The following is a 26,804-nucleotide window of genomic DNA, read 5'->3' on the forward strand; positions in this document are numbered from 1 at the left end:
CAGATTAATTGTTTTACTTTATATTTTTGTTTTTGTATGAGTAGTGAAATACGAATAGTTGTATTTTACCATTTACCACTAATGTGGCACAAAAAAGTCATTTTTTCAACTCAGTCTCGACGCCTGCCGGCGACTCCTGTCAGCAACTTTTTGTAAAGCTGTTTGTTGAATTCTGTATTCTGTGCCTGTATTGTCTACGCACTTGTTTTATAATATTTCTATGTTTATACTTAGATTTCTCTTTTATTATTTATACTTTTAATACAAGATTGTTCAACTATTTCTATGGCCACAATATAGCGTCACTGCTATCAGTGAAGCTCCGATGTTGATGGGTGATATACATGGCCCCATACTCTTTTGAAGATTTTGTTCTTATTTTTGGTATATATTTTACTTCATGTAAAACCTTTTGTAAAATTTTCTTTAACTGATGTGCTGTTATTGCATTTGTGGTTTAACTTTGTATTCTTTCTTGGCAGATATTCCTGATGCCGGGCGGAGCCCGAAACTCATCAGTAAATCACTTCTAAAGAACAAAGTGAATAGTTATTTTAGCGACCTATTCAGCAGTGGATCAGAATTCAAATTTACCTAATGCTTGCGTACCTCCTACGCTATTTCATGTCACTTCTCAAGATAACACAAACGGTTAGATATAGTCTAAAGCTGATATAGAGTACAACTTGTTGGTGTGTGAGTGGACCTGTTGAGTTTTGTGAGGCAATTAGGTTAGTTGCTTGTTTACAAACGGTCATGGAAACCGATGAGACTGATGACTTGGCTGTTTGGTCTCTTCCACCATTACAACCAATCAACCAACTTCACAGAGTGACGGCTTGTAACTACACATTCCACATCTGCATCTCCATCTATGCTCCGAAAGCTTCTTTCCACCTGTTATGCGCAATATCTAGCATTAGTGTATGTTAACCCTGAACTGCCAATCCCTGCACTAACAAGGGGAAGGCCTGAGACACGGCCAACCGATTCGGCTCAAATTTTGCAGGTCGCTTGTGTACAACCTAAAACGAAGGACTCTAAGATATTTTGGGTCAACACTCCCGCGTTTTTGAGAAAATGACCCCTAAAGGTTATGACGAGCCATCGACTCAAAATTGGCAGGATCGATAGATAATTGTAAATAGAGCATTTTTCACCATCAGGTATGGGGTCCGAAAACGCATACTTTTCCAGAAATCGAGGTAAGAAACTTTTACAACTGCCGCTTCTGTACCCCTATGGTAAACGTTTTTCGCCGACAGTGCCGATAGCACAGCGGCCAAGGTAACTGGCTGGGAATCGCAAAACCCGGGTTTGAATCTCGAAGAAACCTAGCGGATGTTATTCTTTTCGTTTTTATTTTTCCATATCTCAATTGATAGGGATAGGAGGCTTAATAAGGTAAGTAAATCAATAAGGAATGATAATAATAAGGTAGGCAAACTAATTTCCCAAACGCCGTGAGTTAGTAAAGTATTAAACTTTTAAGCCTTGTCACATGAAAACAACTCCGAGTAAGAGTGCTGCGAATTCCTCACGAGGGATCACAGATAGCCAACCGTGCGACGCTTGTTGACAGTGAGGCACGGGACAGAATGCACGCGGGGAGAGTTATGTTGTACCGGTTGCCTCTTCGTCATGTCATAGTTGTGCCCCTGGAAGAGTGAAGGTGTCCAGCACGAGCCTAATAGAAGTCAATCGGAAAGAATTGTTTTCCGTCATTAGGCTGCTGCGAACCTCGCGAATACATGTAGTGATTTTTCCATCGTTAATGCGCCGAATGAAATACGTTTTGTGAATTAATACAGTGTTCTTCCATAAGTAACATATGACGAGTACTGTGTGTAGTTTGTAGTAATTAGCTCGTCTGTTTATGCCGTAGTAACTAGTTATTGTTTGTTGTGTCATATCTTTCAGGTGCATAATCTGAATAATGGAGGATGTACACCCTTCGACTAGCGCTGTAATATATAGTTGGGAGCCTGTCATAGACGATGGCAAGCGGGAAGTTACCGACGCTGTGTTTTGGTTTGTAAAAGGGTTGCAAGACAGATGCATTATCAATGCTCTACCGGAATCAGGCAGTTCTGTTTCTCGGCGTTTGAGAAATTTATTCGCCTACCTTAATATTATCATTCCTTATTGGTTTACTTACCTCATTAACCCTCCTATCCCTATCAATGATATGGAAGAATGCAAACGAAAAGAAGAACATCCGCTAGGTTTTTTCGAGATTCAAACCCGGGTTCTCCGAATCCCAGACAGTTACCTTGGCCGTTGCGTTATTATTTTTTTTATTATTCTCGTTTTGTTCGATTCATTTGTTCGGTGCGGATGTCCCATGACACCCGTTCAAGTTCAGTGTTGAGCCGTTGACTCAGTTCTTTATTACAGAGGGCAGCTAACACTCTGACCGAACACGCTGAGCTACCGTGCCGGCGACTATCGGTGCTGTCGGCGAAAAACGTTTACCATTTGGATACAGAAGCGCCAGTTGTAAAGGTTTCTTTCCTCGATTTCTGAAAACTTTTGCGTTTGCGGGCCCCATACCTGATGATGAAAAATGCTCTATATACATTTATCTATCGATCCTGCCAATTTTGAGTCGATTGCTCGTCATAACCTTTAGGGGTCATTTTCTCAAAAACGTGGGGGTGTTGACCCAAAATATCTTAGAGTCCTTCGTTTTAGGTTTTATACAAGTGACCTGAAAAATTTGTGCCGAATCGGTTGGCCGTGTCTGAGGCCTTCCCCTTGTAAGTGTCTATCCTAAGCAGGATGTCTTGCATTCCGCTACAACTCGGTTGCGTTGCGACTTGTCCGCATACAACAGCATCATCCACGAAAATTTTCAAGAAACATCTGACGTTACTCCACACTAGGTAATATATCTGTATAGTGGAAAGCATTGCTCCTGTAACAATGTCTTTGGACATAACGGAAGTTGTTTTTACATCTGAAAATTTCTCTCCGTTAAGAATGACATACTGCGTTCTGTTTACAAGGAACTCTTCAGCCACACAGCTCGTCTGATATTCCATCGGCAATTATGTCACAAATTGCTCGTTTAAAGACCATATTTACTGGGACTTTTTCGATTGTATTATCTTATACGTTTACCCATGTCAGTTTTCGCTATTTATTATGATACACTCTGTATACACGTAAAACTATAAAGCCTTTTAATGTCCAAATAAATAATACTGAATGTAGTACACAGAAACACTACCCCATTTCCAGAGTGCTAAGTAACACAAGCATTATCCCTAATGACGTATATATCGACTGGAGGCTAAACGCGGAAGCCGACGGACGGCGGGATGTACGGGCCTGCTAAGCTCTCCGCAGCCGTCACGGTGGTGGGCCCGCTCCCTCGCCGCCCCATAAATCATCCTCAGAGGCGGCCGCTGTTGGCGCCTGCAGTTCCGGCCGCCGTGAAAAATGCCCCCAGTCGTGGAACCGCCGAGCAAACAGTCCAGTCGCGCTCACGGTCAGACCCGCCCTTAATGCGAGTCCGATGGATTGGCTGCGCGTCCTGCCTCAGTGTGGGGAACTAGCTGAGTCTGGCACACAGCGGCCGCACAATGCGCGCTTCACTGTCACTGCCCCCCAAGTCGTGATGCACGAGGAGCTATCCAGAAGTTCCCGAAATGTATTGACTAAAATTATTAAGTGTTATCTAAATCTCATTTTGAATCGTGGCCTTCATAGTAGTCTCTTAGGAGCAAAAACATAGATTCCAACGTTTCTGCCATCCTGGAAGTTTTCCTTGTCAGGGCGTTTAGTACTTTCTGCGATTTCTCTTCAGTCTCCTGTATCAACTCTTCATGCTTTCAACTTGATCTTCAGGAAGAGACAGAAGTTATGTGCAGCAAAGTCTGGCGCGCTGGCTCTAAGCAATATGGGACTTAACATCGGAGGTCATCAGTCCCCTAGACTGAGAACTACGTAAACCTAACTAACCTAAGGACATCACACACATCCATGCCCGAGGCAGGATTCACCTGCGGCCGTAGCAGCCGCGTGGTTCCGGACTGGAGCGCCCAGAACCGCTCTACCACAGCGGTCTGACGGGCACTACGGATGGGAAACAATTGTTGTCTTGTTTCTAGTCAAAATTTACTGAATAATGTGGGCCATAGATCTCTTGTATTGCCATGGTGGAGTACCCAGTCGGTCGTACTCCACTTATGTGCACATTTTCTCCCTATGTTCTCCTTCAAACCTCTTAGAACATGGCGACGGATCTCTTCAGTGACCGTCTGACGCGAACAGACAAACTCTTTTTAAACAGTCCTGCCAGTATTAAAATCAGATCACGAAAGAATTAATGTTACTTTTGACTTGTCGAGCTTTCTTTACCCGAGATGGAGTCTTACAGTATGACTATTCCTGTATAATTTCATGGTCAAAGCCATAAACCCAATTTTCATCACCAGTACAAATGATAAGCACACACACTCACTGGTCATACCGGATTCGAGAGTCCATTACCGCAGCAACGTATTTTCGCCATCTGTCCCTGTCTTGGGCTATTTCCTTTCATTCACCTTCAATACCTAGACTCCTCAAATCAGCCTTCACATTGTCCTTCCATCTACGCCTCGGTCTTCCCAGAGGACGTTTTTCCTCTAGGTGCCCTACCAGTACTCTGCGCGCTGCCCTGCTCTCATCCATTAGAGCTACGTGACCCGCCCATCGCAGCCTACGTGATTTAATAATACTGATACAAATGATAAGCACTGAAAGAAATTCAGAATTATATGAAGCAGTTATGGAACTGTTTTCAGGTGCGTGGTTGCCTTATGTTATTTTGCTTCGTTCTCATCTGCGGGACGAGACAACTATCGCAACACCCTATTAATCTTCGTACTGACTGTTCAACAGTGTGTACAAAAATTCAGGCAGGATTTAGAAAGTGATGATAAATTCAAATAGGCAATGTTCTCACCTCTCTAGGGTTTCGGTTTAAACAAATAAAAATCGCTTATTGATTACCTTTCTGTGGTTGAATTATCGCAACGCCATAACTAATGCTGAAGCCAGAATGAGATTTTCACTCACCAGCGGAGTGTGCGCTGATATGAAACTTCCTGGCAGATTAAAACTGTGTGCCGGACCGAGACTAGAACTCGGGACCTTTGCCTTTCGCGGGCAAGTGCTCTACCATCTGAGCTAGTCAAGCACGACTCACGCCCCGTCCTCACAGCTTCACTTCCGCCAGTACCTCGTCTCCTACTTTCCAAACTTCACAGAAGCTCTCCTGCGAAGTTTCATAACTAATGCTTCTTGGATTTATTAACCAGAGCAGTACGCCACGTTATTACGATTAAGCAGTTCCGGTAAACTACCAAAACTTATCTAGTCCAACAGCTTTAGCTCAAACTTAAAGTTGCACCGTGGCTAACCTGCGAGAAATAATTATAGGTCCGAACACAGGCTAACTCGCTGAAATATTCAAGTCCACACGAAAATTTCCCGAAATCTCTTCTAAGTTTTTTGTCACCAACACGCGAAAACTTCACAAGTCTCGTAACTTGTACTAAGGAAAATTCCGAATACTTCAAGTCGCGACTTACTTGGTACTAATAGGTACGTCTTTCTAAATATTTTCCTCTCTCATCGTATCAGGAACTCCTCTTCTGATACAGTCATTGTCCATCTTTCAGAAGCACACATTATCACGGCCTTACAAACCATTCCATAGGTAGTCACTCAGCATCTCTGAAATGGCAAAACCAGTTAGATGTTAGTAGGCTACTATCGTGAGCGTCTATGGAAACTGGTTAAAGGACGGTGAAAACACGAGTAGCTGAGAAGGTGTTGGATGTCCAAGCCTTATCACAGTATGTGGAGGTCGGAGGCTTGACCACTCTATAAGGAAGGATAGGTCGTGATGTGCGGCACATCTGATGACAGAATACAACGCTAGTGCAAGCACAAGCGTTTTTGAATGGTTCAAATGGCTCCGAGCACTATGGGACTTAACAGCTATGGTCATCAGTCCCCTAGAACTTAGAACTACTTAAACCTAACTAACCTAAGGACATCACACAACACCCAGTTATCACGAGGCAGAGAAAATCCCTGACCCCGCCGGGAATCGAACCCGGGAACCCGGGCGCGGGAAGCGAGAACGCTACCGCACGACCACGAGCTGCGGACAGCGTTTTTGAGCACACCGTTCAGCTCACATTGTTGAACATAGGTCTCCACAGCACACGAACCTTACTTGTTCACGTGTTGACTCATCGACAACGATTCCATTGGAAACAGGAATGTCGAAGTTGGGTCGAGGATCAATGGGAACATGTTCCGTGGTCGGATGAATGACGTTTCTTATTACACCAGATACAGGCATGCCGTCATCGAGGTGAGCGGCTGCTGAAACATGCATCGTGCCTCAGATACAGGGCGCTGGTGTTGGTATTCTCCTACGGAGGACATTCACCCGGGCTTCCACGGGATCAGAGGTAGTCATCAGAATTTTTGTGAAAGCTGTGAGTATGTGAAAATTACCGCGCCCCACTTTGTAATGCTTTATGCTAAATATTTTTCCCAACAGCGATGGCGCTTACCAACGTGTTCACTGTTCGTGCCATAAGCCCTCATCGTGCTACAGTGGTTTGAAGAGCATGATAGTAAACTAACATTGATGTCTTGTCACATTCGCCTGATGCGAACTCTGTGGAACCCTACTGTAAGCTGTCGGGTGCCTGGGCCCCGTTCATCAACACCGGTCTGTAATTCACCAGCATTGTGTGACCTATGCATAGACGTGTGTTGCCAGATACCTCCGGAATCCTACCAAGGACTTGTTAAATCTGTGTCATGCACAATTGTTGCTGCATTGCGTTCCAAAAGTAGACCAGTATCGTATTAAGCCGGTGATCATCATATTTTGGCTCATCGGTGTGTAATATAAATAACTGCCCAAGATCCATATGAGACTGTTGTTCTTGGCGGCTGGAAACAAAGGCTGGCTGATTAACTTTTTATACCTTGGATTCACAGTCATGTAGAACTTCATAAAAGACATCATATTTACGCCAGTGACAGTAACACTTTCTTTGTTTCACGTTGCAATTTCGGCCTTTGGTCATTATCAAGTGCAGATCGGCACTTGATGATAGCCTAAACCGAAAATTCAGTCGTGAAATAAAGAAAGTGTTACAGTCACTGGCGTAAATATGATGTCTTTTATAAAGGCTAGTTGGGTCTTATCACCCATTCCAAGGTTTCTTACGACTCGACGGTTTTGGTTATCAGACTAATATCTTTCTTGCCCTTCGGTCCCGGTGACGAGAAACGACAGCAATATTTTGTGTCTCAGTACATTTCATTACATGCCCTGCGGCTAAGCAACGCTCCGCCATCGCGGATTTTTTGATTGTTGTAATCTTGTATGGTGACGATGTTCCGCACACCTGTCTTCAATAGTTCAAATGGCTCTGAGCACTATGGGACTTAACATCTGAGGTCATCAGTCCCCTAGAACTTAGGACTACTTAAACCTAACTAACCTAAGGACATCACACACATCCATGCCCAAGGCAGGATTCGAATCTGCGACCGTAGCGGTCGCGCGGTTCAGGACTGAAGCGCCTAGAACCGCTCCGCCACAACGGCAGGCCTTCAATAGTGAAAATAGTTTCACCAATATATGCTTTACCACAGTGGCTCACAACCTTATAAACACCATGTTTCCTTCTTTTCCATATTTAGCAGAACAGAAAAGAACAGTAATCTTGACTGGTGGACGAAATACACCTTTGATGTAAAAATTTCTTAAAATTCTCACAATTTTAGGTGATATGGTTCCAGTATACGGTACGAAAGCAACTGATGTAGCTTCATCATGTCGTAATCCCGGTGACGGTCCAAACTTCGAATTACGGCGGACTCATTACACTACAACCTCATCATTAACATAGCTTGATCAGTGTACAGATTAATTGCTTGATTCACGCTTGTAAATAGAATCGAATACGTTCCTTCCGAAGCAACGCGGAACGGAATCGCTTTCTTTGGGTTCACTTGCCGGTTGAATTGGTGGCAGGTTAACTGCACCACCGCAGTCTTCCCTCCTGTACGAGTTTTGGGCACGGAATTTCCGCTAGCAAAGCGTCCGCTGTTTAATGTATGGCCTCTCGGCTGCGCAGCTTAGGTTGGCTTAGCGTGACTACTGCATGGCGGGAAAATTCACGCGAGTCGCCTACCCCTGGCCGCTTACCGGGCTCGGGCGGTCTCGGCAATTTCCGTCACCTTTGCAATTACCTGCCGCCGCGGACTCCCAATTACTGGCCAGGTGCAGCCGCCCAGATCCTGGTCGCCTGCCGCCGGCGGATATTGCGTTTGCTGGCTCCTGCATTCTGCCACACGTACATGCCACCTGCGCAGGTAAGCGGCGTCGCCGACCCGGCCGAGTCTGAGGTACTCGGGGCGGGTAGAGATAAGTGCAACTCGTATGCAGAGCACCATATTCAGAAATTGGTACCTACACCGTCCCCGAAGCCAAAGAATTGTTTCTAAATTGCATTATTCTTTCCTTCTTCCCTCCGCAGGCTATCTTGTTATTACACTACTGGGCATTAAAATTGCTACACCAAGAAGAAATTTAGATGATAAACGGGCATTCATTTGGAAAAATATATTATACTAGAACTGACATGTGATTACATTTTCACGCAATTTGGATGCATAGATCTTGAGAAATCAGTACCCAGAACAACCACCTCTGGCCGTAATAATGGCCGTGATACGTCTGGGCATTGAGTCAAACAGAGTTTGGATGGCGTGTACAGGTACAGCTGCCCATGCACCTTGAACACGATATCACAGTTCATCGAGAGTAGTGACTGGCGTATAGTGACGAGCCAGTTGCTCGGCCACCATTGACCAGACGTTTTCAATTGGTGAGAGATCTGGAGAATGTGCTGGCCAGGGCCTGTATCCAGAAAGGCCCGTACAAGACCTGCAACATGAGGTCGTGCATTATACTGCTCAAATGTAGGGTTTCGCAGGGATCGAATGAAGGGTAGAGCCACGGCTCGTAACACATCTGAAATTTAACGTCCACTGTTGAAAGTGCCGTCAATGCGGACAAGAGGTGGTCAAGACGTGTAACCAATGGCACCCCATACCATCACGCCGTGTGATACGCCAGTATGGCGATGACGAATACACGCTTCCAATGTGCGTTCACCGCTATGTCGCCAAACACGGATGCGACCATCATGATGCTGTAAACAGAACCTGGATTCATCCGAAAAAATGACGTATTGCCATTCGTGCACCCAGGTTCGTCGTTGAGTACTTTATCGCAGGCGCTCCTGTCTGTGATGCAGCGTCAAGGGTAACCGCAGCCATGGTCTCCGAGCTGATAGTCCATGCTGCTGCAAACGTCGTCGAACTGTTCGTGCACATGGTTGTTGTCTTGCAATCGTCCCCATCTGCTGACTCAGGGATCGAGACGTGGCTGCACGATCCGTTACAGCCACGCGGATAAGATGCCTGTCATCTCTACTGCTAGTGATACGAGGCCGTTGGGATCCAGCACGGCGTTCCGTATTACCCTCCTGAACCCACCGATTCCATATTCTGCTAACAGTCATTGGATCTCGACCAACGTGAGCAGCAATGGTGCGATACGATAAACCGCAATCGCGATAGGCTACAATCCGACCTTTATCAAAGTCGGAAACGTGATGGTACGCATTTCTCCTCCTTACACGAGGCATCACAACAACGTTTCACCTGGCAACGTCGGTCAACTGCTGTTTGTGTATGAGAAATCGGTTGGAAACTTTCCTCATGTCAGCACGTTGTAGGTGTAGCCACCGGCGCCAACCTTGTGTGAATGCTCTGAAAAGCTAATCATTTGCATATCACAGCATATTCTTCCTGTCGGTTAAATTTCGCTTCTGTAGCACGTCATTTCGTGGTGTAGCAATTTTAATGGCCAGTACTGTATTTGTTTGCGGCCTGTATGTAATTCTTAGCAAAAGCTGACAGAGTTACATTAATAGAATCGAAAACATTCCAGTAAACATTCTCCATAAAAGAGCCGCTTGCCAGATAATTGCGAATGTGTGATTATTAGCCGCCAATTACTTCAATATGAAATATTGTCCACGTTAGTATAATTATCCCCCCCCCCCCCCCCCATGAACCGTGGACCTTGCCGTTGGTGGGGAGACTCGCGTGCCTGAGCGATACAACCACAACGGAGGGGTATCTGTTGAGAGGCCAGACAAATGTGTGGTTCCTGAAGAGGGGCAGCAGCCTTTTCAGTAGTTGCAAGGGCAACAGTCTGGGTGATTGACTGATCTGGCCTTGTAACAATAACCAAAACGGCATTGCTGTGCTGGTACTGCGAACGGCTGAAAGCAAGGGGAAACTACGGCCGTAATTTTTCCCGAGGGCATGCAGCTTTACTGTATGATTAAATGATGATGGCGTCCTCTTGGGTAAAATATTCCGGAGGTAAAATAGTCCCCCATTCGGATCTCCGGGCGGGGACTACTCAAGAGGATGTCGTTATCAGAAGAAAGAAAACTGGCGTCCTACGGATCGGAGCGTGGAATGTCAGATCCCTTAATGGGGCAGGTAGGTTAGAAAATTTGAAAAGGGAAATGGATAGGTTAAAGTTAGATATAGTGGGAATTAGTGAAGTTCGGTGGCAGGAGGAACAAGACTTCAGGTCAGGTGACTACAGGGTTATAAACACAAAGTCAAATAGGGGTAATGCAGGAGTAGGTTTAATAATGAATAGGAAAATAGGAATGCTGGTAAGCTACTACAAACAGCATAGTGAACGCATTATTGTGGCCAAGATAGACACGAAGCCCACGCCTACTACAGTAGTACAAGTTTATATGCCAACTAGCTCTGCAGATGACGAAGAAACTGAAGAAATGTATGATGAGATAAAAGAAATTATTCAGATAGTGAATGGAGACGAAAATGTAATAGTCATGGGTGACTGGAATTCGAGTGTAGGAAAAGGGAGAGAAGGAAACGTAGTAGGTGAACATGGATTGGGGCTAAGAAATGAAAGAGGAAGCCGCCTGGTAGAATTTTGCACAGAGCACAACTTAATTATAGCTAACACTTGGTTTAAGAATCATGATAGAAGGTTGTATACATGGAAGAACCCTGGAGATACTAAAAGGTATCAGATAGATTATATAATGGTAAGACAGAGATTTAGGAACCAGGTTTTAAATTGTAAGACATTTCCAGGGGCAGATGTGGACTCTGACCACAATCTATTGGTTATGACCTGTAGATTAAAACTGAAGAAACTGCAAAAAGGTGGGAATTTAAGGAGATGGGACCTGGATAAACTGAAAGAACCAGAGGTTGTACAGAGTTTTAGGGAGAGCATAAGGGAACAATTGACAGGAATGGGGGAAAGAAATACAGTAGAAGAAGAATGGGTAGCTTTGAGGGATGAAATAGTGAAGGCAGCGGAGGATCAAGTAGGTAGAAAGACCAGGGCTCTTAGAAATCCTTGGGTAACAGAAGAAATATTGAATTTAATTGATGAAAGGAGAAAATATAAAAATGCAGTTAATGAAGCAGGCAAAAAGGAATACAAACGTCTCAAAAATGAGATCGACAGGAAGTGCAAAATGGCTAAGCAGGGATGGCTAGAGGACAAATGTAAGGATGTAGAGGCTTATCTCACTAGGGGTAAGATAGATACTGCCTACAGGAAAATTAAAGAGACCTTTGGAGATAAGAGAACCACTTGTAAGATCATCAAGAGCTCAGATGGAAACCCAGTTCTAAGCAAAGAAGGGAAAGCAGAAAGGTGGAAGGAGTATATAGAGGGTCTATACAAGGGCGATGTACTTGAGGACAATATTATGGAAATGGAAGAGGATGTAGATGAAGATGAAATGGGAGATACGATACTGCGTGAAGAGTTTGACAGAGCACTGAAAGACCTAAGTCGAAACAAGGCCCCCGGAGTAGACAACATTCCATTGGAACTACTGACGGCCTTGGGAGAGCCAGTCCTGACAAAACTCTACCATCTGGTGAGCAAGATGTATGAAACAGGCGAAATACCCTCAGACTTCAAGTAGAATATAATAATTTCAATCCCAAAGAAAGCAGGTGTTGACAGATGTGAAAATTACCGAACAATCAGTTTAATAAGTCACAGCTGCAAAATACTAACACGAATTCTTTACAGACGAATGGAAAAACTAGTAGAAGCCGACCTCGGGGAAGATCAGTTTGGATTCCGTAGAAATACTGGAACACGTGAGGCAATACTGACCTTACGACTTATCTTAGAAGAAAGATTAAGGAAAGGCAAACCTACGTTTCTAGCATTTGTAGACTTAGAGAAAGCTTTTGACAGTGTTGACTGGAATACTCTCTTTCAAATTCTAAAGGTGGCAGGGGTAAAATACAGGGAGCGAAAGGCTATTTACAATTTGTACAGAAACCAGATGGCAGTTATAAGAGTCGAGGGACATGAAAGGGAAGCAGTGGTTGGGAAGGGAGTGAGACAGGGTTGTAGCCTCTCCCCGATGTTATTCAATCTGTATATTGAGCAAGCAGTAAAGGAAACAAAAGAAAAATTCGGAGTAGGTATCAAAATCCATGGAGAAGAAATAAAAACCTTGAGGTTTGCCGATGACATTGTAATTCTGTCAGAGACAGCAAAGGACCTGGAAGCGCAGTTGAACGGAATGGACAGTGTCTTGAAAGGAGGATATAAGATGAACATCAACAAAAGCAAAACGAGGATAATGGAATGTAGTCGAATTAAGTCGGGTGATGCTGAGGGAATTAGATTAGGAAATGAGACACTTAAAGTAGTAAAGGAGTTTTGCTATTTGGGGAGCAAAATAACTGATGATGGTCGAAGTAGAAAGGATATAAAATGTAGACTGGCAATGGCAAGGAAAGCGTTTCTTAAGAAGAGAAATTTGTTAACATCGAGTATAGATTTAAGTGTAAGGAAGTCATTTCTGAAAGTATTTGTATGGAGTGTAGCCATGTATGGAAGTGAAACATGGACGGTAAATAGTTTGGACAAGAAGAGAATAGAAGCTTTCGAAATGTGGTGCTACAGAAGAATGCTGAAGATTAGATGGGTAGATCACATAACTAATGAGGAAGTATTGAATAGGATTGGGGAGAAGAGAAGTTTGTGGCATAACTTGACCAGAAGAAGGGATCGGTTGGTAGGACATGTTCTGAAGCATCAAGGGATCACCAATTTAATATTGGAGGGCAGCTTGGAGGGTAAAAATCGTAGGGGGAGACCAAGAGATGAATACACTAAGCAGATTCAGAAGGATGTAGGTTGCAGTAGGTACTGGGAGATGAAGAAGCTTGCACAGGATAGAGTAGCATGGAGAGCTGCATCAAACCAGTCTCAGGACTGAAGACCACAACAACAGTATAATTATATTGGAAAGTAAACTTTTCGATTGATTCCCCATATATACTATCCACGACTCGTGTTAGAGAACTGTGGGAGATACATGATCAGGGCCAGCACATTTTTCTGGTGATGTAAGACGTCAGTATTATCTACGATGGATTTTTCTGGCTGGTATTACCTCAGAAGTGAAATGTGCAGCATTCCCATTGATTTGTTTGAAAAATTTCAGTAGTATAGTGTACGTTCTTGAAGATTTAGGAGATGATCCGGGGGTAATTGAAGAAATCATAACTCATAGCAGAGACGAGTGTAGAATAGCTTCCAAACGTAAGAACGACGCGCAGAACATCTCTTGTAGCAAGTACGACTGTCCAGTAAATTGTAACAAGTAATTGGGAGCAGTGTTGTTAACCTTGTTAAGGTAGACTATGGTTTCAATTTGAGCCCAGCTGGGTGAGGACTTTGTCGAAAAGTGTACATTTCAAGCGGATTTATGCTGATGGCTCGAAACCACACATTCGCCGTTTATTTCTCAAACAGATTTTTTGCGGACCCATGTTACTGGAGCGTTTTTACTTCATCGCCGTATTTTTTTAACTGTGTGATATAACGCTATTACGTTTGATACATTCTGTATTTAATTAATTGAGGTAGTCTTTCCAGTTTTTGCTTGGTCGTCCAAATGGCCCCGCATTGTTTGGCTAATGTATTTTTAGTGCCTTTTATGTGAATTCATAGAACTTAAGTTTACCCTATTTCTACGTTGTCTCTTCTTGTGTTCACTCTCCTTGCATTCACTATTCTTGTGTTCCCTGTTGTTCTTCTAAAACATGATTCTTATTTTCTTCTCTGTCGTTGGAATACAAACCTTGATTATATATGGCAGGGTAAGAATAGATAGGATTTTAGATATGATTTTGTGTAGTTCCATCATGGTTTCATTTACTGCTTTATTTTTAAAATTTCTCATAAGTATAGCATTAATCTGATCGAATGTTGATATTTTGTTTGCAGTGTCCACTTTTTCTTGGAAAGAAGTTCCATGGCTGAGCCTTTCCATTTGCTCAATTTCATTGGTGTTATAGTCTTCTCTCCTTTAGTGTTGTTGATCGAAATACAACTTTTTTTTCTGCACAGCTGTCAAGTCCATCAGGCGTAATTTATAAGGATTCCCCACATTATGAAGACATATGTTGTTATCAGCAAATACATCAGTCATTATTACTTCAGAACTGGATTTGTGCCCAACTTACCCCAAATGAGAGTGCATTTTTTGTGGGAAGAGATGGCAACGAGTTTCATCAACTTGGATCTTCATCGATGTCTCGATCTTGCATGGAGAGTTTTGATTGAAAGTAGAATAACTTAAAGTACTGTTAGTAAATATATGTGAAAATAAGCGTACTTTATTTTACAGATGTAAATTTCTCTCTTTCTCTCTCTCTCTGTTTTTTTTTATGTATATTTCTTTTTACTGTCCCGAAATACAGATTTGAACGTCCACCGGCTGGATCATGAACACTTGTTTAATCGTAAAAATGACAATTTACCGTAAATTGTTTCTAATTTGGAGTATATGAGATCTCTTCACTGAACACTAATAACGAGCATTATGGTGTTACAAACTGCAGAAACAAAAACTTAGGAGGAGAAGGCGTGATGTTCTAGCCTAGTTCAGAGATAGCATTGATACTACTGAAGCTTTGGTTTCGTCGCTTTGGTCCATATTGTTCAACAACACACATGGACTATGAATTTTTTCTGCGGAAAATGTAGAATAATGCGAGTTTTTAAAGCCGTCGTTCTGCGTTTACCTTTCTGAAATAGATACATCCAAGTACCGTGAAAGACCGAATATTTCTCGGCAAATTGAAAATCGGGACAGGAAGCTATTTACACATAATGATAATGATTTTGAGGCGTATTTTTCAATTACAGGAAGCATAGTTTTTGAATATGGGCGCTGTCGCCGGCGATCCGCGCATGCGCATTCAATATATTCATGTTTTAGCTGTCCAAGACGCCATGACGGAAGCATTCGTCTGAGTTTAGTTTTCTCTGTATAATTCTGGCCGTTAATGCAGCAACGTCACGAAGACGGCATGCAACAAACCTCAAATTGAGGCATGCACTAGAAAATCCTTAGTGAAGCCTGCCTAAAAAAAGAAAAAAACTCATTATCTCGCTGCCAGGCCGAGTCATCTACATGTGAAATCCGCAAGCAACGTAACGGTATGTGTGGGAGGGTACTTTTGCTACCAATATCATTTCCCCCCACTGCTTTTTCTCTCTCGAATGTTGCGTGGGAAGAACGACTGTTGGTTATCTTCCCTGTGAACTTTAATTTATGTGAAGTTGTCTCGGTCATTTCGCTAGCACTGGTAAAGTACAGCTGATATTGCTGGATAACAGACGCGAGAGAGCACCGAGCAGTACTGAAAGCAAGCTTAAGGGCGAAAAGTAAAGTAGTGTTGTCAACAGCTTGTACCATGACTGAATGGAACAAGTTTGATTCAAAATAAGACATACGGCGCATACCGTCAACATTTGTCCCGTGTTTCGCATTGCTTTCAGTGCAATACGCATACAAAGCTAATTGACGACAAGAAATCAGACGAAATGCATTAACTGTAACGCCGTAGAATGTGGGTCCCTTAGACCCAAATACCAGGGATGGTCAAATAATATCGATATATGAAAATGTTGTCATTCTTTTAATAATATTGTTGTTTCTTGTCGAAATATAGATTATCGATAAATTAGTTAATCGATATTAAAGACTGAGCAGCAAAGTGATACTTTTACTTGTCTGTCTTTTCTTGACTCATAGGCAGAATAGTTCTCTTTGGCTTATGTGTTGCCCATTCCAGCTAGTATCAATCTTTGCAGTCTAATAGTAAATGTCTTAACAATGGGCTTAATTTTATATTCAATAATACAGATGAGCTCCAGATTTGAACATGAATCTATCTATACTGCATTTTCATCAAAATTTGTTTCCTCCGTGGGTCTTTTCGATCATTGCAAATGATAGATAGGAGATGCAAAACATTTGGTGACAGCACTGTTTGAGAATGTTGCAAATTACCACCCCCTGCTCCCAGCTCCGAGGCAGAATGTGCGTTCTCCTTACCCCCGAGTGCCTTCATCAAGAAAAGGTAGACGCACTGTTTTAGTAACGTAGACTCGGCACATTAGTCATACATATTACTGCACTGGTATTTAGCGGGAAATGCACTCTTGTTGTCTGAAATGTTTATGGTCAGTACTATATTTCATGCGCAGAACACATATCACAAGCATTTCATTCCCGAGACGTCTCTTGCGTAAAGATGGACCAAAAATATCCGTATTGTAAAATATCATTATTTTTGTGCTGGTTATATCGATATTTGTTAAAAAAATCGACAATATATATATATCGATATTTATAAAAAGTTACCACCTCTACAAAATACCCAGAAGGAACCCATTAATAACCTTTGAAAGTTGGTCGGTGGAGTTCAAAAATGGTTCAAATGGCTCTGAGCACTATGGGTCTCAACTGCTGTGGTCATAAGTCCCCTAAAACTTAGAACTACTTAAACCTAACTAACCTAAGGACAGCACACAACACCCAACCATCACGAGGCAGAGAAAATCCCTGACCCCGCCGGGAATCGAACCCGGGAACCCGGGCGTGGGAAGCGAGAACGCTACCGCACGACCACGAGATGCGGGCGGGGTGGAGTTCCGCTTCACGCTGTACATTGTACATGTAACGTCCCAAGAACACGCCCGTGGGTACCTCAGAAATGACTCGTACATATGTTTGTTTCGTCCCTTTAAGAACGAAATGTTGAGTTCCGTTTGATATGCGTCATGAATCCAATCACAATTCTGATCCGATAGTCGGCAACCTCGTACGTTGTTTACTAAACGGCAGTGCGGACCTGTATCAGTTGCCTTTCAAAAATCGCAATACGGCATCAACCTGGGCGCCGTTGTCTTCTGTGCTCTGGATCACTCGGACGAACAGAGCTAGTTGAGTTTCACCAGATCTGCTTTGGAAATTGCATATTGATTTTTATGTTGATTTTGACATGTATTAAAACTGACAGCAGTAATGAGGAATTTTCCTTTATACTCAGCATTCCGGGTTAGAATTCCAGTCCACCTGGTAGATTTAATCAAGAAGTTTCAAACAGCGTATGTTCTGAAGATGGCGTTTTTAGAATTTCCTGCTGGAAAACAAATCATTCTCTACAGTACATCTATTCTGCCATCAGCTCTTATAATAACAGGCTTGAATCAAGCATTCAGCTACTGCATTCACTAATCACTTAATATCTTGAGGACGTAGATCACAGGAAGGATTTCATCACATACATCATACTAGGAAGTGCCAAAGGTCGATTCGATAGTTGAAATACATTGGTGTGCAAAACTTTGAGGACGAATGTAACTATCGCATGATGTGTCACTACAAGGTAACATAGCTCGATGAAGCTTGGACCATAGATAGAAAGAACCGGTGCCGTATAGTACGAAAAGTAACTAAAAGAAATACGCAATGAGGCGAACACGTGAACCACCGAAACAATAATGTTCGACAATGTTTCCGGTGCGTTGCGTGCTCCCAGCTCCCGTCTTACGATGGTACGTAACGCACTCAGGAACTTGTCAAACATGATCGTTTTGGTGATTCAGTTGCTATGGTGTGGGCAGTTTAAAGTTCTTATTTTTTATTCTCTCTATTGTTTAATGAGCGCCGGCCGGTGTGGCCAAGCGGTTCTAGGCTTGTCAGTCTGGAACCGCACGACCGCTACCGGTCGCAGGTTCGAATCTTGCTTCGGGCATGGATGTGTGTGATGTCCTTAGGTTAGTTAGGTTTAAGTGGTTCTAAGTTCTAGGGGACTGATGACCTCAGATGTTAAGTCCCATAGTGCTCAGAGCTATTTGAACCATTTTTGTTTTATGAGGTCTTATTAATGTGATTGCGTATATCAGAAGCTATATTTGTTACCGTTTCTGTCAACTCGACTACGGAAATCTCCACTTCCTCCTATTTCTACTTCATAGTATGCATTTCCTGTGTCACCTTTGGAACCTCTAAAGGAAATTACTTTTGGGCCTCGCGCACCTCTGTTATCTCATTTGAGATCTATTGTTGTTGCGTCACTAACGATTGAATAACCACTGACATATCTGTCTGCATCTGACATAAGTCAGACTGCTTTTGTGTCATGTCTGTTTGCTTTTGTAACATGGTTTGCACTACAGTTGACATGTCAGTTTGCTTTTGTGACATATCCTCCTGCTTCTGGGATACAGCCTGTACTTCTACAGGCAAAAGTTTTAGTTACGCTAAAATCTGAGTCATGGGTTTTGTCTCTTGCTGAGACGAAGCTGCTGTTTCCTCTACAGCAGAATTATCACTCATTTCATGAACGTCTGGAAGTTTTTCTTGATCCATTTTTACTCGGGCTCTAGTTTTACCATATCAACTCAAAAAACACGCACAATACCCATCAGGTTTCACACTTAAATACACTATAACATGAAATTACACCTGACAAGAATGAACATATATTTCTCTATATCTACTTCTGCAATACTGAAAACAAATGAAAACTCTAACTACCTCTTCCTCTACAGACTGAGAATATTAATTTCTTTCTACATATAGACCAGATTGAAAAGGTTGTGAAATTTTTGTGTGTGCCTGCCTTATTCAACTTGCAGCGGTGTGAAGTTCTGCGGTGGGGATCGTGACTGCTCTGCTCACCGTACAAAACTCCACCAAAGCTCAGCGTACATGGAACACACACAATGAAACGATTAATACATACACACAATATAGGCTACAACAAATCTTAATTGTTGGCCGCCCTGTACTCGGACGCCAATTTAAAGTACTTATTTTTTATTCTCTCTATTATTTAATGAGCGTTTTATTAATGTGATTGCGTATTATTATTAATTGATTTTTATTTATGGTTTGGTGTAGCGATTCCTTTTTACAGTTTGCTCCTTATTTGAGTCCTTTTATTTATGTTTGCGGTGGTTATGAAGTGTATATTGTGCTTACTGTTCTCCGTAAGTTAAAGAATACGGTAATATCATATGCGTTTCGCAGCAGCAGATCTCGTTGAGTCTCCGTGCTGGAACTTCACCTGAAATCGCTAAAGATAAATTTATCGCTCTACGGAAATCGATCGGTGCAGCGAAGTCCTAATCTCCTAATCTGAGTCATGTGTATGGAATGTGACGTCCAACTTTAGTTCGTGAAATTATTGAGGTCCTCGGAGAAATATCCTCGACGAATCCCAAAACCACACAGCACTTCCGAACGACTTGTGTCTTTTTAATCACTGAATATTTCTTTGGAAATGATTAAGGGTCACGAACTGATACTCCTTTTGTGCTTTTATATGTATTTATTTTCTTCAATACCTTAAAACATAGATTACTGTCTTAATGGCGGCTTCCAACAATCTCCTCTCAATCCGACATAGAACATCTCTCTTCCAATGTCCAACATGGAATAATTATCTCATTGCCGTAGCTTAATACAGTCTGTATATCTTTGTTATCGAGTTCGCACAGAGTATTTATCTCTCGCGCAGGTATTTTACATTATCGTCTTGTTAATATTCCGTCGCGTTAGACCGCAATAGACCGGTGATGCTGTATTGTAACATATCACCCCAGTCCACAAAAAAAAAAAAAAACTTACGCGGTTATGTTTCGCGAGATGGGAGAACTGGCATAATGCATCATGAGCTTACTTACTTTCAAATCGTCGAAGATGGTACACTCGCTGGTCACATTATTGTGATACCCTTCTACGTGCGCATCTTTTCAGGGGTGAATTCGGCCGTGATTAAATTATTATTGACGACTGTATCGAACTGTGCAGGTTGAGCACCTTCTGGAAGGTGAGGATATTCGGCGAATGGACTGGCGTGCCTGTTTCCCCGACTTAAATTCCATCGAGCGCGTCTGGGATGCGCTAAAGAGACGTATTACAGCACATCCACATGGACCAACGACCATCCAACTATGGTCAGCCGCGCTGGTGGAGGATTGGAACGCCCTACCACAAGAACTCCTTACCAACATTGTGGCCAGCATGTGAGCACACTGCAGAGAATGCACTACCGTCCGTGGTGATCGCACACCCTACGAAGAACCATGTCCCGTCATTTTTCACTGATTAAGAAAGGCTACCAATAGAAGGAAGTAACAAGAAAAATACTCTTTGACGTTTCGAAAGGCGCTATAGGCTGGTCGGCAGAGAGAAATTCGAGCTATGAGAACTGACATTTTTATTTGATGGCGTATTACGAGTACCTAGTCTGTTTGCGGTGGCAGCTCAAAGTGTAGCTGCAGGCTGTTCACCATCTGATCGCCTAAATCGTGAAAGTAATCAGACGCTCTCACTACTGCTCTGAGATCGTGAGCGCTAAGCCCCAGACTTTCTAACATGGTACCTAGTAGGAGGTCCACTGACCACACGTCGCACGCGTTAGGTATTGGCCGCTTCAGAAAGCCGACATTAACGAAGCTGAGTGATCCTGTCGGTTCCTGTTGAAAAACTCGGTCCCAGAAAAAAGTCGGTATGTTCTCGTAGTTACCACTATTCCCTACAGGTGATTTTTTTCACCGTGTGCACACTCTAGGGATTGATCAGTGAGAGAATACGGAACGTCCGGAAATGCATGGTTTCCAGGCTAGAAATTATTTATTCAATCATACTTTGTTACAGGCACTGCGATCTAATACGCGCTGTACCATGCAGCCAAAGTTACAGTATGCATGGTTTCCTCCTAGAGGGTAGCACTGTTTCTGATACATCATGCCCTAGCTCTCTCTCCTGCCATAGTAATTGGTAATTTTGTGTCTCATTCACTTGTCTTGCTGGACTGAGTGTTTGTGTTCTCCTCATCATTTCATCATCATAATCATCACTCGTGACAGTGGCAAAATTGTTCTGCATAAAAATTTGACTATTTAAAAATTGGGACTTTGTACGGGTGCTGATGACCGCAAAGTTGAGCGCCACACAACCAAACATCATCATCATCATCATCATTAGCCGGCCGGTGTGGCCGAGCGGTTCTAGGCGCTTCAGTCTGGATCCGCGTGACCGCTACGGTCGCAGGTTACTCCTGCCGGGCGTGGATGTGTGTGACGTCCTTAGCTTAGTTAGGTTTAAGTAGTTCTAAGTTCTAGGGGACTCATGATCTCAGATGTTAAGTTCCATAGTGCTCAGAGCCATTTGAACCATCATCATCACTTCTCTTGCTGACTCAACGTGTAGTGAATGTGATGCACCGTTGTACACAATGGCTCCCTATTTGAATTGAGAGCTTGCCGACATGGTATTTACCTATGGGAAGGCAAATGGCAACGGGCAGAGGGCGGGAAGGTCGTATGTGGAGACCTATCCCCGCCGAAAAGGACAACAGCATTCACTGTTTGCAACATCGTTTCGCCTTTTGTCTGAGACAGGGTCGTTTCAGGAAACAGGAAATCATGAAGGACGTACCCGAAATGTTCGGACACCAGACCTGGAGAAAATGTGATTAACACAGTGGAAGGCGACTGCCGTGTCAGTACCAGGCAGTTGGCCCGCCAGTACAGGGTACGACCGTGTGGAACATTCTCCATGACAACTGTTATTACCTCTATCACTTACAGCATGTCCAGGGCTTACTAGCGACAGACATTCCACGTCAGGAGCAGTTTTGTCACTGTTTTCTCACCTGGGATTTGTGCCATCCATCGCATTCACAGATTCACCTTTACGCGGAGTTTTATCTTCAACTTTCATGACAGTGATCTATGGGATAGCCCCCACGGTGTAGTGACGGCGAATCATCAGCATCGGTGCAGCCGGAATGCGTGGACCGGGATAATGGGCGGCCGTATTTTGAGACCAGTCTTCCACTTCGCCTAACAGTCCGGAATTAGCGGCGTTTCTTGCGGGTGACTTAGCCTTCCCTGCTGGAAGAAGTGCCATTGACGATTCGAAGGGTTATGAGGCTGCTACATGAAGGTGCTCCACCCCCCATCCCCCCCCCCCCCCCCACCCTCTCCCATTCGCCGTTAACGTCCGGGCGCCTCTCAATCGTGTCTTTCCTGGTAGATGGATCGGACGAGGTGTCCAGTTGCATGGCGTCGTCGTTCACCGGATCTCAACCCATAAGATTTCTGGTTATGGGGCCCTCTCAAAAGTACCGTGTATGCAGAGCCCATTCCAGATGTGGAGACACGGGAGAAGCGCATTCATGCTGCCTTTGACACTGTTCGGAGGCAGCTGGCTGATGTGAACGTGTGAAACAGAACATGCTACGGCGCGTACACGCACGCGTTAAGGCACGTGGAAACTGTTTTTATGACATACTGTAACTGTGGCTGCCTGGCACAGCGCTATTAGACCGCACCCTCTGTGACAGTGTGTGACTGGATAAATGGTCTCTTGATAGAAACCATCCCTTTCCCGACATAAGTTCATTAGACCTTTTTTGTTCCGTGTGCTCTCATCGATCAATCCGTTGAGTCTGTACATGGTGGAAAAAAACACACTGTATTGCATAACAGTAAATGGCCGTTCCGAAATGGAAACTAGGACACCTTTTGGGGCAAGTTCTGAGGGAACCCTACAGATAAAAGGATTACTGCCAACTGTCCCCCGGCAGGGATATCCTTGCGGTCATGGCGCCCTCATTCGCACAAAGGAACTCCGTAACGTTCCTCCTCGGGTGTCTTCTCGGAGCTTCTGCAGCGTCTAGTCATTGTTCAGCCAGATTTGTCAAATAACGTGCAGTGTTTTATTCCAAGGACAGGTAAATGAAGTACATTTTAAAAAATCAAGTCTATTCAAAATGTATGTATTTATTTCCTTAAATACGATTTTTGTTTGTTTTCGGCATTAAATGTTTAGTTGGCTTTAAATGTTTAATAACTGGTGCTAGATTGAAAATTTGTGTTTGAATATTGAACAGTTACTTTTTTATTTAAATTTATTGAAGCTCTGTCTCATTCTGCGCGCTGGATTGCACCCATCAGCGATAATTCTATTTCGTAAGTGCTGAGGTTACGTGAACAGAAAGCACATAAGATACAGTTTTTTTATTTGCATAGTGATTTCATCACTTTATTCTTAAGCATATACCCTCACTTGTCGGGACCTTTATTTTGCAAGAAATATTTGTCATCATTCAGTAATTTACTTTGAATTTCTTTAATTAATACAGTTTCACAATATAAATCGTTATCGCAGATACTATAGATTGCAAAGAATTTATGATGAGGATAACTTTTTATCCAGTCGTATGTTTTCTTCCATTCCTACGCCACTGAGCGAGGCAGAAAAACCACTATTATCAAAATTCCTACTCATAAACATAGACGAAAACTTGAACTAAAAGCTACTTATTGAAACTCGATAAATAGCTAATATAGGAACGGCAATAACAGTGACGATGGCGGTAACAGAGTGCAGCCAACAATAATGATTTAACAATGACAAATCGATCTTGTGTGTCCATTCAGAACTGAATACGCCGGAATGCGTCGACTGTTTTCGGTCTGTTGCTGCGACAGACTGGCTTCAATCAAAAGTCCAGCCGGTACATAAAGCTACAATCGACTGACTCTTTTACACGATCCCGTCACATTAATGTGACCACCGCCCATGTTCGACGTCAACGTGCAATAACAGACGCCAGCTGGCAGCACTAGCAGTGGAGGATTCATAAAGCGTGTCGGGGAGATACGGAAAACAGTGCTGTCGTTGCAATGCGGAACTGGAGCGACTTATCTGACATCCCAAAAGGCATTATTACCGGCTTTCAGGCCAAGGGTGAAAGCATTGCCCGAAACGGCTGATTTTGTAAATTGTTCACATGCCGCGGGATTAAAGTATACCGTGCGTGACAAAATGGCGCTTTCTAAAACCGGCACCGAGGCAACTGTGCACCATGGGCCATAAATGAGTGGGGTGAACAACGCCTGCGGAGATGTGTGCGGCCGAATGGACGTGCAGTTGTTGAGCAGTTGATAGCCCAGATGAACCAAAGTACTAGTAGCAGAGTCCCCTCAACGACAGTTCGGCGATCGTTGCTACGTATGGGCCTCCGCAGCAGGCGACAAAGGCTGGAATTTGCACGCTAATACCGTTGCTTGACGTCCACTGAGTGCCGAAAGACGACCTTTTCAGATGAATCACGGCTTATGCTCAAAAATGTTCAAATGTGTTCTTATGGAACTTAGCTGCTAAGGTCATCAATCCCTAAGCTTACACACTACTTAACCTAAATTATCCTACGGACAAACACACACACCCATGCCCGAGGGAGGACTCGAACCTCCGCCGGGACCAGCCGCACAGTCCATGACTGCAGCGCCTCAGACCGCTCGGGTAATCGCGCGCGACTCTTATGCTCCATTGGACAAACAGCGTGTAGGGCCTGAAATGTGTGTAAAGCAAACACCCTGCAACCAGGAGGACTCGTTATGATCTAGGGAATATTTCACACTGCGTCGCCAGTGCTTCATAAGGCGCACTGTGGATGGTCGTTATAAGTTTGTTAAATACCCTCTAGTAGCTTCTTGTGACGTATTGGCGTAGCCTGAGTAGGGAATTACCTGTTCGTTCTTCAGTTTGCAGACCTGTGAAGGAGGAAAGTGCATGACCATATGACCATTAAGAGGCGGCGACCTACTTCACTCCCGCTTCTACCCCCCCCCCCCCCCCCAGCCTTTCCTTCGCCCATGCGATCCTGACGCCTGGTTTTTCACAGACGGACCTTACGCTGTGTTGCAGGTGAATGGCGTCGTACTCCAGGGTCGCTGCCATCTGAACGCGTCCGCCATCATCAAGGGGCTCCCCGGACCGGTCTTCAAAGTTATCGTCCTAAGGTAAGTGCAGCCAACCTCCGCGTTGTCAACGGTACAAGGGCTCTACGAAAGCCACTTTCCATTGGCCTGCAATGCGACGTCAGTTTGATATAGACGATTCAGCTCACTCAAGTAAGTTTGTGTATTCGTTTGTGAAACTTCAAGACTGGATGCTTCGTGTATCCGAGCTAACAGCTTCGTTAAAGGTGGCTTGTCTTGCAGTCTCAGGATATTCGGCGGGAGACAGCTGATGGTGGAGAAAGAAGAAAAATTGAAGAAACCGAAGCACGACTGTAAATTACCGACAAGTGGCTTAATATCAAACTGCGGCTTCCTTAATTTACCGTCAGGATAAAATAAGTCCATAGAAGAACCTTAAGCAGTTAGGATTGCACAGCTGTTCACCTGGATAAACCCTTCGGGACTTCTAATCCGTGGAAGGAAAGTAGACTAGATCACATGGAAACCTTTAAACAGACGGACTGCGATATCTTCCAGTATGAACTCTATTGAGAAAACTTGATAACAAAAACTGAAATATTGGATCCTTGGTGAATTTTGTTTTATGTGGATTAGGCTGATGTCTAAGGTTTATTTCTGTGTCTAACGTTTTGTCTCCTAATGTTGTAAACATGATCTGAAGCTATTAAGACCCAGATAAAAGTTTTACACTTAAAACGTACCGGATCCACGCAACTGTCACGTCGTGATGTCCGCATACGACGGCTTAACATCACGCAGTCGCGCCGACGTGCGTTACGGAGCTTTAGTGTGCAAGCGTTGGCGCTGTTAGTCTTGTTAAGGCCACTGCTCCCCATCTGAGTGATTGGAATTATGTCCATTTTTTTACCGTGTAGCAGGCTTGAACTGGCATAGCTTTTTGGATTGTATCTCAAGCCAGTCGTCCTCCCACTGGCTCACAAGCTTTCTTCTAAGGCGATAACAAGCGCGTACTACATTACTTCGTGTCCCTCAACGCGATCCTGGCTGCGCTATTAACTTGTGTCAGTGTCAGGAGGATGAATCTCTTTCTATTGACGCCGTGAAAGGAGAAGGTTGTCTTGATAATTTTGTTCACTAGGTTCGTACGCTGAATATTCTCAGAGGCAATAAGGAAATCTCATCATATGAGGCAGTACTTATTTCGATCTGTTCTCATTCGCGCTAGCACTTTAAAGATAGCGTCAATCACTGCACGGAAGACTATAAACTAATTTGGCAGACCAACCCTGATAACGGCGGCGCCAGGGAACATGGTCGGCCAGCCAGCTATCTCTGATTGCTTGGAGTCGTCAGTGTGTGCAGCCCTAATTCGTAAAGACATCGAGCCAGCTGCTTAAAGTTTCCACGCTTCCTGATCGTCTGGGGACTATGGGAAAAGTACTCTGTTACCAGCGATACTGACTTTTGCCTAAAAAGAATGTCGAGCCGAAGCTGTCGTAGCATTCCGACCAAACTCCTTCGTACGTCATTTCTTGCTAAACTACAATATGACGGCCCC

The 26,804-nt window shown here is 43.7% G+C and overlaps 1 protein-coding gene across 1 annotated transcript in view; it reads left to right on the plus strand.

Moving 5' to 3' along the window:
• Window positions 1-26,804, plus strand: part of LOC126188636 (multiple PDZ domain protein) — a 1,242,986-nt gene that overhangs the window by 734,738 nt on the left and 481,444 nt on the right. Inside the window, exon 13 of the mRNA XM_049930237.1 lies at window positions 25,230-25,324. Coding sequence (XP_049786194.1) covers window positions 25,230-25,324 — 95 coding nt within the window. The remainder of the gene's footprint in view (window positions 1-25,229; window positions 25,325-26,804) is intronic.

The sequence above is a fragment of the Schistocerca cancellata genome, chromosome 5 (assembly GCF_023864275.1).
Source record: "Schistocerca cancellata isolate TAMUIC-IGC-003103 chromosome 5, iqSchCanc2.1, whole genome shotgun sequence".
Lineage (NCBI taxonomy): Eukaryota > Metazoa > Arthropoda > Insecta > Orthoptera > Acrididae > Schistocerca > Schistocerca cancellata.